Below are 13,954 nucleotides of genomic sequence, written 5' to 3'. Positions count from 1 at the left end.
TATGCAGCCATTGCTAACGTTATTAATTACACCTGTGCTTTTCCTGATATGACATGTCAAATGAAGAAGGCCTACTGCCAAAGACGGCTCAGGACTGGCCCCGTGCTTTACTGTGGAAGGTTAGGGTAATCAGGGCAGTCAAGTCACCAATATAACTTATTAACTATTATATCAATAACAATATGCATTTGTCTGCGATACATCGTATTGGCATATATAATGAAACAGGGTTGCCTTCACCAGAGAACACTGACTTGCTTGGAGTTGGGGATATATAACCGAGATACGTTTGTCAAAGTAATCAGTCGGTCCGAATTCTTGGAGCCTTTTCTCTTGTAAATCACCTTTGTGTAACTTGTCCAAGTGGGGCTAGCAAATTAATTGCTGGTTTCATTCTCTTTTCCAGGCACATACTCACAAAAGATGGAAAGATTTTGTTTTTGTTCTATAGAAGAAGATTCTGGGACGTCATACATTTTGGCCGTTTGATTTCTGCTAGCCAAACTTTCTAGTTACACATGAAATGTTATATCCATGACATTCACTGCGTGCATTTATTCTCCCCAAATAATTAATCTTGTCGATTCTGAACACTCATGAGCTTCCTCCCAGTGGCACCCCTAGGGGCAAAATGTCATCTTTGCACAAAATGTAATCTGATACGCATAATCTAATAAGCAGTTTGCCATGAAATGTGCTGAGCAAATGCTCCCATGGGGATAAACCCTTTCCTTTAGCCCCACTCTTGTGAGAAACTTTACATTTCCAGCCCCACTGCTGCTGAAAATGAATAGCACTATCGTCAGTATCTTTGTTATGTTCAACACTCTTACTTCCTGTACTTGCAAGAAGAAAAACCTTACATTGATTTTTAGCCAGTTTTCCACCGGATGCTGCACTCTTTATCACTGTCTGAGCAACACTCACTGCCCAAAGGGATATTTAGATAGTACTGCACGCCATGCAACACCGCCCCTCCACTGCTGCTATATTAACAACCTGTTCACATCCCTGCTTAGTTTCAAAGCAACCAATTAAACCCTGCTTTTGAGATTACTCTACCTTGTTCATTCCCTGAGCATTAGTTAAAGAGCTGGGAGGTGCTCTTTAAAATGAGAAAAAAAGTCCAAATATAACTTTAATGGTGCATACAATTGGATGAATTTTTACTTTCCATTCATTCGATTTGAAAAGAGCAATCTGTTATTTTATATTAGAAACTGTAAGGTGTTAGAATGTCTAACAACCACTTTTTAAGTACTCAACAGCACCGCCGTAGCCTCACATACTGTACATGTGTATGTATCCTTCTTGAGCTCTCCATGGTGCTGAAAAGCTTCACTTGTGCAGAATAGCTGAGGCCATAATGCTTTAAATATCCTGCAAAAACACTGAGATAGAGCACAACTGCTGTGATCCATCGTGGCCAATTGATTCCACTTCTAAGATGAGCACCAGACACAGCATTACGTTAATATATGAACTAATCCCTGCTGCTCCCCTGGTCAAAAATCATAATTGAACAGACCACAAACTACCCAGAATCCCCCAGAATGTGATTTCTGATTGACAATGGTAAAGAAAATAACATTAAAATAATATAGTGAGTAGTAATGACCATCAGTGTTGAACAAATATTACAAATTAATTTCTTATCATACATAAGTACATCTGCCTGCCATTCAGAATCGATTGTGTTCTCACATTTTACACATTTCTTAGCCGAATGACAACAATGCTGAAATCCATTTAGGATTATTGTGATTCGAATAATTACCATGGAGCCACATTTCTGTAACTTGACCTTAACTGAAATGATATTACGACACTATTTCCATTGTAACACAGGAAAACTGGCACTGTATTTAAAGCTATGAAAAGACAAAGGAGAAATGTGTTAATAGGCAGCACTTCCACTCATTATGCAAGTCCTTCTGACAAAACAGGAGAAAAGAATGAGAAATCACATCTGGCACTGAACCCGTAACAAGTGGCTTCATAACAGACACCCACAGATAACAAGTACATACTGACCGAAATTACAACCAGACCAAGTCTGCATGTAGTTCCTAAAATGATGCATATATTTTATAAATGTGTTTGTGTGTGTGAGAAAGAGAGAGAGAGAGAGAGAGAGAGAGAGAGAGAGAGAGAGAGAGAGAGAGAGAGAGAGAGAGAGAGAGAGAGAAAGTGTGTGTGTGTGTGTGTGTGTGTGTGTGTGTGAATCACTAACATCAACATTCAAAGCACATCAACAGTGGAGTATCTGCATTTTTCGTCGTCGAAGGTAAATTATAACGTATCATGATGTGTTCAAATGTAATCTTGTAAAAATGTAGTTTTAGGTGAGAAACTAGCCAACATTCTTTAGAAGGAGATCTTTTAAAAGCAATATAAAATAGATATTAGAGAGGGAATTATGACCCGTTAACTTACTAACAAATAAACAGTACAAAACCGGTAATAAAAGGAGTGGATGTTGATATGGAATAACGATGGAGTTAGACATGTAATCTTAACACTTTCATTTATTTTGTGAGAAATGTTTAAGTACATGGGATTAACGGTTTTGTTTTTTATCATGGTATCGAGTTGGGTATGAAGATTTGTGGAATTTCACTTGTATTGGTAACGACTACTACATTTCTGGTATTGTAACTAACATCCCTACCCATGAGAGTAGCAGGGCAAATTAATAGTCTTCCAACTTCTGACCATTCATAGCGTTGCTTAATCTCAATGGCAAATGCTCTCAGCGGCATGGTAGCTCTACATTATCATCCAACTTTAATGAAGCATTCAGCAATGAACCCATGCACTCTGTGCATCATCTGTACATGATGTCTACACATGCTGTCATTCGTGGCTCAACACTCGGCGCATCGTCTAACAAAGCTCATGTCACTCTGAAATTACCTCATTTCACAGCTTTCAGAGCAATGCCAGGCAGCACACGGAACCTGAGTGAGACAGCACCTTCTGGGATTTCACTTTTGCAAGCATCATGCAAGGCTCTAATTGACAGCTGGCCTATTCATTCTGCACAGCCACTCTGGCAAATGTCAGAAGAAGTCAAGAGGTGAAATCATTGTGTAGCAGGCCCGCTCCCTTTGGCTGAACAGGGTTCATCTTGTAGGCTGCCCTTCACTGTCAGTTAAACTTGTATTTCCCCGTAAAAAACATTTTATTAGCGTCTAGTGCTCACTTAACTAATAGACACCGACTGGGATGCTGCCAAATGGGGTGCCAGAATTGTAGCATGGTGGATATGAAGGCACATTACTGGCATGCAGAGAGAAACCTGAGCCTGCTGTTAGCCTGCTAGGAGAATGACAATTAGCATATTAGCCTAGCCCCCTTGGAGGTTAATTGAGACAGGTTACTGAGAGCAGTGGCGGTGGTGGTGCCGTGTAATCCTAACACTTTGCTTTCTGTCTCTAAGAGCTTGTAGGTTCATTCACAAGGCCGGCCTCACAGAACCATGCATGTTTCTAAGAGAGAGAGGGAGCTAAAACACTGCTTGCTGAGATCTTTGAAGGTCACAGCCATGTCCTCTACACACTCCTCTCTCTCTCTCTCTCTCTGTGTCTGTCTGTCTGTCTCCATCTCTCTCTCTCTCTCTCTCTCTCTCTCTCTCTCTCTCTCTCTGTGCATCCGCGCACACAGCTCAAAGCAACAATTATAACGTTAACCATGTTTTGATGTCCACATATCAATGCCCTGATTTCTGAGGGTGGGTGGTGGGCTAAGGGGAGAAGAGCGAAGATGAGGGAGAGAATGGGAGATGGCTGGCTGGCTCTGCCTGATAATCCGCACCAGAAAAAACTAGTCCCAGGGCTGTGCACGTGCTGGCCTGTCTGGTTGCTGTGCTTCCATGCCACGGAAGGTTTGGACATTTTCTTGTTTTTTAACACTTCTGTATGATAAAATAAAAATCTCACTATTCAATATATAAAATGGAGATGAAATTATTAGTCGACTAATCGTTTTGTTGCTGCCAGAAACATAATCTCATACTATTTTGATAACTGATTAATCGTTAAAGTTATTTACCGACAAAACAAAACATTTAAAGGCATCATCTTGGCCTTTGAGCATTTTCTTCGATAGTGAAAATAATAGTTAGTTGCAGCACTAATATAAAATGGTGAGAGAATCTCATCAGTATGAGACTATAGACAAACATTGCATAAAAGACACCATATGCAAAAGGCCCATATGCACTACAGACTAGTATACAGTGGTACCATTGGCAGGTAAAGGAAATACATGCTGTGCTGTCCTTCTTAACCTTGCGCTTAAATACCTGCTAAAACAACTCTTCTCTCTAAGTCGGTACTGCTGCAATACCATTAAAGATGGCTGTAGGGAGAGCCTTCACACACACACACATCACACACATCCTCTGATGTTAAGCAGTTTAAGGAAAACAACAGCTGAGGAAGAAAGCTGGTAGACTAGAAACCATAAGCCATGATCCCACTGGCCAGCCAGGCCCTAGCTAGCTATCTCCCTCCGGCAGGCCTCCCTTGCCAGCTTAGCCCAGCCGGTCTCAACCAGCAGATCTATATGCAAATGGTTTTCCACTGCCAGTTTGAGTAGGCAAGGATCAGGTGGCTTAGACCCTCGCACACATTTCACATGATGGGAATGCCAGTCTAGCACTCTTCCCCCATGTGGAGCCAGGTATACCCTTGCCCTCTAACCTTTAACCTCTGAATAGTTCCTGGGGCGTGGAAGTCCTTTTAATAGTCCGTTGACTGGCCAAAGAAGACATAACAGCATGACAGCAGGGGAGCACGGTTTGGGTACAAGGGGGGTTGACCTCCGTTTCTGCCTCATGATATACATAGTCTGGCCTGATATATAGCCTCTTCTTGTCTGTGGATTACCATACATCAGCGTGGCACACTACAGTTGTCCCTAGATGGCCATCAAATCAGGCCCAGAGAATTAGGGATTAGGGTCGTGAAAAGGGAGGATCCCCACTGGAGAATAACTCATGAGTCACACATTTCATATTAGAGGAGTATGAGAAATCAGTGAGGCTGGACAGAGCAAGTTTGTAAAAGCAGACATTAAATGGACTGTGTGTTGCTGCGTATCTGTGTTTAGTATCATTGGAATGTCTTTGCATTTTGGACTGTCGTTTGGAAATTGTAAAGAGCATTTGTAACTATTTTTCGGACATTATACAGACTAAATATATAATCGATAAACTTTTGCTAATGAAAATATCTTTAGTTGCAGCCTTACTCCTGATAAGAGGGGCTGCGGACAGCCATGTGTGCTGTGGTGGAAACTGGTCACGCTTTACCCCGGGACAGCTGTGAGGCATGCTCACTCCCAGCAAGTGTCAACAACACATGACAAGACACATGTAACTCAACCACTGGCCCACAAGAACATAGTAGTCCTCCTATGCACACATTCCTGAGATGACATAGAAAACTAAGGAAGTGTCCATTAATACAATTAATACAGCCGTATGCGCACAATAAGTCTTAATCAAGTGTTTTGTGCTATCCAGTGGTACTCATTTAGTGAGGTCTTTAAACGTTGTATTTCTTCAATTAACTCTGGATTTCAATAAGCTAGCGTGGGTCGAGCAGGGCCAAGTAAGGCTGCGGGTAGTGAGAGCAACAGCTGATGTCAGGGTGTGTGCTCTATGCTGTTCTGGCGAAATGCAGCTGGTCTGTTGCCAAGCAAAAAGGAATACACAGGCTCACAATAGTTCCTCTCTGCAGGCACCTCCGCAATCCACTCCACTTAAAAAGGTAAGCGCAGTAAAGATTGTCCCAGCATACCTCATTCACTTTGCTTTTCCTAGTCACATAAGCGGACACAAATGTAGACACAGACTCAGACTCATGCAAACACTGAGGTGGGTTTTAAAACTCATGTTTGATTAATTGCTCTGCAGTAAAAGCCAAGCTGTCGTGCATAAAAATCAATCTTTAATTATGGAAATGCTTTGTGATGATTTAAAATTCACCAAGTCTGGCGTATCTGAATAGATGGCCGATCATAAGATAGTTTCTCCTTGTGGTTTACATTTTTCCACCTTTAAACTTAAAGTGATGGAGTGTTAAGTGATAATAGGTGTGTTTTTATCATAAATCCTCTAACTGCAGACGGACTAGGGTCAGAGAAAATGGAGCCTGATGTGTCCTCGCCTCACCTCCTTATTAGTCGCATCATAGGAGCAGTGTCTCGCTGTCTGTGAGGAGAACCAAGGCACAGCACATCAAACTCTCATTAGATAAGATGAAACTTTAATGATCCCATGATTGCCATGGGGACACTGGGCTGGTGCAGCAGCAAACAAACATGAGAGACTACATGAGCTAAATACAAATGATAGCGGATAAAATGGAAAATAGCAGTTTCAATATTCATGTTTGTTAAGCCGAAATGTACAAGCCAGAAAATATAATGAGTCAAAAAATGTATGATTTAAAGCATTAAGGGAGTAGATTGCAGGCGGAGCAGGTACTGAAGTTTCATCAAACCCCCTTGTTGAGCCGTTATGACAGAAACAATTGTACAATTCAGACGGCTGTTGGCTCTAAAGTGCACATAAAACACTCAGTGTTGCACCTTCGGTGGGGGGGGGGGGGGGTGGAGGGTGTGAGGGGCAGGCTGTTGTAAGGTGAGGTGGGAGGTGTTTTTTGTAGTCCACATTTATATCTCACCATAACAGTGATACATTGTGTAGTTTTGTGCTTGGAATCGAATACATGACAGTCCACTGTGACTTGGCCTGTACAGTGGCTCCGTAATGTCAGTTCAGACCAGTTTACAGCTGATCCAGGTACTTTAGAGAGCGAACCATCTCGCTCCTTATTGCTTTATGACAGCTGATGCTCATGAAGCAGCTCCTCCTGTTACTGATGCAGAGCTGTCTTCTTAACACCTCTAGATTCTCTCTTCTGTAAACTAGTTGTGACAATATAAGTTATTGTTAATAGAATTAACTGGCATTAACCTGCTGCCAAATAACCAGCTCACAAAGGGCCGCAACTAAAGATTATTTTCATAATTGATTAATTTTCTCAATGAATAGTTTCTAAAATATTTTTTTAAATGTGGGAATAAATGTCTAATCTGTTTTTTGGCCAACCAACAGTCCAAAAAACTAATTATTCTGTTAACTATAAGATCATTAAAAAGAAAAACCAGAGCTTAGTTGACATTTAGGTGACTCAAAATGATTACTTGATTATCAAAAGAGTTGACTATTTGTTTGAGCTCTGACGACACAACAACAAAGTAAGGGTGGGCAATGTGAACAAACATTTCTTATCAAGACAAATGATACGATTTTTCCTTGTTATTTTCTTATACGTCAGTGCAGTCATTTTCTCCACAGGATGATGGTGCCATTCATGTTTGAATAGAGATTGGTGCCACAAATGCACAGCCTCTATACTCCTCCTCCCCACGCATCCCAAATAACAGAGGCATCATATAAGAACTCCTGGAGGTGGCATGACGCAGAGTAGATAACTAAACCATTAGATAACCATACAGCAGTGAAGCAGCACAGCACAGAAAACAGGCCAAAAACTCTACAAATTCAGCAAGACTACAAGAAGGGAATAAAGAGCAGGCTTATATGCTAATAAGACTTGCAACATAGCAGTGGTTTTCTCCACTTCAGCATCACTGTCAGTCATGCGTATGCATTGTCTTGAGTGAGTCTTTCCCTTAGTAGGAAACCCCTTATTTAGAATGTGTGAAGTCTCAGAAGCGCACTGTAAATAGAGTGAAATATTGAAGCTTATCCAGACAGCCGAAGAACTGCTGTTTGCAGAGGGACTTACCGTAGGGAAAATTGAATTACATATGTGGTTGATATGTGGTTTAAAAATGGCTTCGGAGCACCCAGCAGATAAATGTTGCCATTAGTAGCACAGGGTTAGAAAAATCAATATGGGTTTGTTTTATTTTTTTTGTCCACCTGGAAGACGGCACCAGAACAATAAAACATTGTTTTGTTGTCTGCAATGCAATTGTCCTGTCTGGTTTTTAGAAAGATAGAAGTAAAAAGGTGACTATAGCCGATTCCTTGGACTTTGCAGTAACAAGAAGAGTGCAGGTCACCATTAGACCACTGTCTTTGAACCGTCCAAAGTCCATTTTCTTTGCTGCATCCACTTATCTCAGTCCTTCTTCCTGTATGATGTCTATGACCCATGACCTCTCCCTTATAATCCTGACAGAGAAGAGGGCTATTTACAAGAATTAGGACACAGTTGTGTGTCAATGGCAGACCACAGGAGGACACTTTGCAATGCAACACCCCCTCTCAAACCCTTCGTCACCCTCACACCCCCCTGTTTCCACTTCCTCTTGTATCTCTCTCAGAGTTTCCACCTCTATTTCCTTGCCTCTGAATCCAGGTTCTTAGTACTGGAGAGAAAGCACCCCCCCCACCCCCCAAGCCAACTATGCATCCTGTTTCTGACACATACCAACTTAGCCAGCCGTACAAGTCAGCTGAACACAGATCCAGTTTCCCCTTCTTAATACTCCTAACAAGCCTTTTCCTTCTGCAGCCAAGTGTCAAGCCTTACCAAAGTCACCTAACGGGATGGCTCTGCCTTCCACACACAGCGACACAGAGAGGGAGCGCACACAAAAACATGCTTTCATTTTCACCGTTACTCCTCATTTACAAGAGATGAGATGCAACCAGATACCCACCAGCAGCCACAAGATGGATACCTCATTATATTTGCATGGTTTACTTTTATTACTTTCCTAGCAAGATGGTGAGAAGTATGAAGGATGGCATATGGTATGGTGCCATTTCGGATACGGGGACCAATGAGCATAACAAAATGACAGGAGGCAGACAGCCAAGTAATAGCCTGAATAGCATACTGGGTAGAATTATCTCTCAAGTGTCAATAAGAGCTCTGTAGAGATGGGACTATTTGTTGTAAACAGATTTGAGAATAATCTGAATCCCAGAGGTTGGATTGTATTTGAACTTTGATAGTATGTAAATATCTCACCTGTGTCTGTCAATATGAAGCCAATAACCTGACTGGACAATTAAAAAGTCATTTAAAAAAAGCTATAACTTTAGATCAGTGTAATTTCATGTCCTATTCAAAATCTTGATCAACACAGCACAGTGTAATTGAATATATCTGCTTTTTGTACATAGCTGAGGCTGGCAGATATGAATGAAATCAATATGACAACATTATTTAGAATATATTTTTCAATTTATAATTGCATAAATATATGCAAAATAGCATTTGAAATCCAATTTAATTGCATGTGTTTCACTGTTGTGCAAAAGTCTTCACAAATGTAAAAACTCAAATTAAAATGAGTAGTAATAAGTATTAAGATGCACTAAAAACCCAACCAAATGCCCAGTATTGCATCTTACAGCATTCAGTGTTCCAGAGCAGTGGAGGCTATTGTCTGCTTTTCTGTGCAAGTTAAAGAAGATGACTCTATGCCCCGTCTCCCACCTGTCATAATACCCAAAATAAAAAAAGGCCAAGGCCACCGAAAGGAAATGGCAAAAGAGCAGCAGGAGGGACACAGCTCATCCATTTGAATTGGACACAACCCAAACATTTCAAGGACGAGGAGGCTCACTATCGCTCTCTCTTTCTTCCCTTCATCATCGTCACTACGTCCTCTTTTCAACCCATTTGTACTTAACGATAAAGACACACTGGCATTGCCACAGCACTTGCAATCACCTGATTTCTTTTCAGATTAATCATCAAAGATATTTTCTCATTCCAAGCAAGACATTAGTCCATGTTTTGCACATTGAGCAACATTACCTTTTCACTGCCCCTCTGTTCAGCCAGGAGACCACTTGCACTATGCACAAGTGTGTGAGTCATGTATGAGGCAGGCTAATAAAAACATGTGAATCAGCCGTGATTCATCATTAAAGCAGGCCACCCCAAGCAAAGTAATTGGCAGTCATCATTTCAATCACACTCTCATGATTCAACAAAAGACATTTAATGTGCAGCAAAAAACACATTACCACCACTACTGAGTGTAAACATTTCAGAATAGAATAACAGAAAGATGTGAAAAGGCGGAGTAATATTTCTATTGCATACTATGAAAGCGACAACCTAGATGTTGTTGGGTCTGCATGAGAAGCCCCAATGGGCTTCATTAGGTCTCACTGGAAGAATGTGCAGGATCGTATGTTCAGTTACATGAAACTTGTGTATGGCCCCCTGAAACGTTAACTTTCACCCATTAAGTCAAGCGCTGATGTGGTATGATGAGGATACTTTGATGTACGTTGAAGCAAAATCTAATGAAGGAACTGCTCTCCTCTCATCCCACCCATCTCTGTCATGCAAACACCACCCCTTTTATTCAAGAGTGGGAGTTGGTAAACACAGCCAACGGATAATAACAATCTTCAAGAGATGCATTCATTATAAAAGGTACTGCAACTGGCACTTGATATGTGTTTGGTGGGTGCAGATGAAGAGGAGGGAAGCCATCAAACTCAGCTCAGTGGCATGGCACTTGCACGATGAAGGCCATTACAGAACAAAAAGTCAGGCCAGTGTCACATAGAAAACATACAGTATGGTTATGTGTGAGGCGTTTAAAGACATGTTACATCTACAAACTGATTGTGGACAAACTGTCAGCCATACCTTCGGTTTGACGTTGCAGTGGCAGCAAACAGTCCACATATATTTCATAGTCCTCCACAGCAGGATGATGAAGAGACCCCCAAAAAACGTCACCATGGAGGAGGCGAGGAATGCCCACCACATGCGCTGCCCATTATTGTCGCAGGGCACCTCAGACGAGAACGGAATGACAACGTCTACCATCTTGAATATTAAGATAGAAGAGTCCTGATTTATATTATTATTGATATTGCTTGTCCTCATAGAGCTGTCGCTTCCATGGGGAACTGTGCCACCTGCCTCAGCTAGCATTTAGGAGCCTTGGAGAGCCTGTGCCAGCGTCCCCAGCCCCACTCACCAGCCATATTGCTTGGAAAAAAAATCCCCCTCTTCGCTGTAGATTATGTTCACCCACCCGATGGAGTCTTTTTCAGTATTTTAGCAGCCTATGAATTGTTTATTCGTGAGAGCGTATGACACCGCACACGCGAACCTAACCAAAATAGCGGGTCGGTGGCCCTTGGAGAGAGGCATTTAAATCCGCAATATTGACGAATCTTAACCGCTTCTCAGTCTGAGGGGTTTTCTGGCTCATTCACGCCAAAAGCCATGGTGAAGACGGCGTCGTGTGCAGCCGTCGAGGCTGCCGATGATATGTCGGGTAATGGTAAACACAACGACAGTGAGAAATGTGAGCAGTCTGTTCTCGGAGAGGCGACCTCTCTAGCCGTCTTCCATTCAGGAATCCTGTCGATTAGCAGGCGGAGAATTCGATCGATCGATTTCACTTTCTTTCAAAAAAAACAAAACACGTCAGTCAGCTGGAGCTTGTAACATAACGGAGGGGGAAACACAGCGAGAGATAGATTAAATCTACGATTGGTAAACGGTCTCTTCAGCGTTGAAGACTACATAATATTGCGGGTGTTTTCGTTGTCAATTCTGCGTTAAGAGGACAAGCGCTCGGGTGGATGTCACTGTCTCCATTCGATCCCCTGCAGCCCTGGCACGGAGCGGCCAGCTGAGAGCGCCTGTCAGATCCGCTCCAGAGGAGAGAGTGGGGAGATTTACAGGTAGGAGGGCGGAGCGAAGCGCTAATAATAAAGATGGACAGAGGGCAGTAATACCGCGACGATGCTTATTCCGAGTGCCGACCCGGGTCTGCGCTGCTTGGCTGTATAATACAAGAGGTAGGCTACAATTGCGCCTCTGCGTCTCTGATGCGCGCCAATGACGCACGTCCCAAAAAAACGAGGAGGGTTTAAAAAAGGAAGCTATATCGATTAGTGATCAATTTAAGATGTATAGCTGATATAAACATCACAGGAAATGATGAGTCCCCATAGGAATTGTCGTGATGACAGTGGGTAAAAAACGACAATAAAGTGAGGTTACTTATCATTGACTACAACAATGGCTGTCGGGATGTTGTTGTACTGACTTCTCATTAAGGATAGTGCTTCCCCTTTTCATTTACTGAGTCTGTGGCTTGACATCCATGGATGATGGGCGTCCCTGTTTTCATTTTGAGAAATAAAGTCTCACACACACACACACACACACACACACACACACACACACACACACACACACACACACACACACACACACACACACAAACAGAGGGAGCGTTATGAACGTCCTTCCCAGTCAATTACTGTAATATGCTTACACTTGTAGCTCACATATTGGGTCAAAAACAGGTGTGGATTGGTGATGTAGGAGAGGCATGACTACCAGTAGTTTATGGCTCCACACGGATGCCCCTTAAGTAAGAGCTAGCCCACAGGATATGTGGAAACAGCTGACCCCTGACTACCATGTGCACACAGCCACCTGTGTCACAAGGCTCCAGACCTCTTGGAAATCCAATAAATCCCCCCCCCCCCCCCCCCCCCCCCCCCCCCCCAAGTCCTTAGTGCTTCAATTAAGTGGCAGTGCAATTAAAGGGTCCTAACCCTTCTGCAGTCCATATGGTTTAATGTAGAGGCAACATGATAATACATATCAGCAATAATATAAGTACACTTATACATTACCTAATACATGTCATACAGGAATTATGACACTTCGCAAGCGCAGATCATTTGAAAAGTAAACATGGCTAAGCAAGGTGCGGCGAAGATATGTGATATATGTTCTGTGATTTATTGTCTGGGAAATATTAGTGCTTCTTCAGGAATAGCTGTTGTAACAGAATCCTTTAACTTAGGAGGAGGCGAGCTGCAAAAGATCAAAGATAAGGGAATCTGTAAATTATAGCGAATCAGTGTTATGAATGTCCCTGCAAGCATTTTTACTTCACATAGAATAGAGGCAGCGCAGGTGCTGTTCACCAGAGTTAAAGAACAAGATTAAACTCGGATGCAACAAGTTTAAAATGTTTGTAACAGTTTTTTCTTCCCTAATTTCCTCCACATCATCAAGCTTGTTTAAGAATGACCCTGCAGCAAAGATTAAAATAAGTTTAGCATATAGCTCTACTACTCTATATATTGTAAATGTTGATTTATGGTTTGAGGCACCACTGAACAGCATCTGATCAGCAAGCGGTCAGGCAGCCAGATATCTATTAGGATGGGCCTTGAAGAGCAGCGCTGAAGTTGTCCTCCTGCTGGTGAAATGGTGAACTGTCACATTAAAGGCAATTGATGCTGCTGTACAGCAGCCTTATGGAAGGATCCACCGCCATTTTTCTTTTTTCAAACACTGCAACATTTTAATAAAAAACTAACATTCTCGCTGGAACCAAGAGCAATTATAGTCAGGAGATAACAAAGCTGAGATTTACAGTGTCTCATGATGATGAATGTTTTATTATTGCTCATCTTTATGAAATAGGTTATGTTATTTTCAGGAAACAAGTGAGGTGTAAATCATACGTAGGTCCGATTACCAGAGGCCTTCTCTTGAGAGCAATGATGTTTATTCATGTTGATTCACGGAGAATTTTAAATATCTCTGCATATCATTTATGCTGCGTATTCTCTGATAAATGTACAAGAAAGGAAAACAACAGGGAATCTTACTCCATACTATGTGTACGAGCCAATTGAGATCCAAGTTCCAGAGCAACAATACGTCCCCTAAAGAGGTCACAGAAAGTGAGAGCATCAGCAGCACATGCTACATACGTTATGTGTCATAATAAATCTTGCTGCCGTTTATTGCAAGCCGCAGAAGAAGGGACTTGAATTGATCATCCCCCATGAAAGGCCAGCTGTTGGCCGAGTGGTTCCTGTGGGCCAGCAGAACTTTAACCAGAGGGTCTCAGTGTCGACAGATGAAGAGATTAACATGAGCGCAGT

The 13,954-nt window shown here is 42.1% G+C and overlaps 1 protein-coding gene across 10 annotated transcripts in view; it reads right to left on the bottom strand.

Moving 5' to 3' along the window:
• The window catches only part of LOC115020475 (calcium-activated potassium channel subunit alpha-1), a 127,653-nt gene extending 115,865 nt beyond the window's left edge, over window positions 1-11,788 (bottom strand). For 7 of the 10 annotated variants that reach the window (XM_029450526.1, XM_029450527.1, XM_029450530.1 and 4 more), the window contains exon 1: window positions 10,668-10,958. In XM_029450526.1, the coding sequence (XP_029306386.1) occupies window positions 10,668-10,958 (291 nt within the window). Of the gene's footprint in view, window positions 1-10,667 lie in introns of all 10 variants that reach the window. The other 3 variants (XM_029450525.1, XM_029450535.1, XM_029450533.1) reach the window with 1 other exon arrangement.
• Between the last annotated feature and the right edge of the window lie 2,166 nt (window positions 11,789-13,954).

This window comes from Cottoperca gobio, chromosome 15 (assembly GCF_900634415.1).
Source record: "Cottoperca gobio chromosome 15, fCotGob3.1, whole genome shotgun sequence".
In the NCBI taxonomy this organism is placed as follows: domain Eukaryota; kingdom Metazoa; phylum Chordata; class Actinopteri; order Perciformes; family Bovichtidae; genus Cottoperca; species Cottoperca gobio.
Note: the sequence above shows the minus strand (reverse complement) of the source record. Positions and strands in the feature narration are given on the sequence as shown.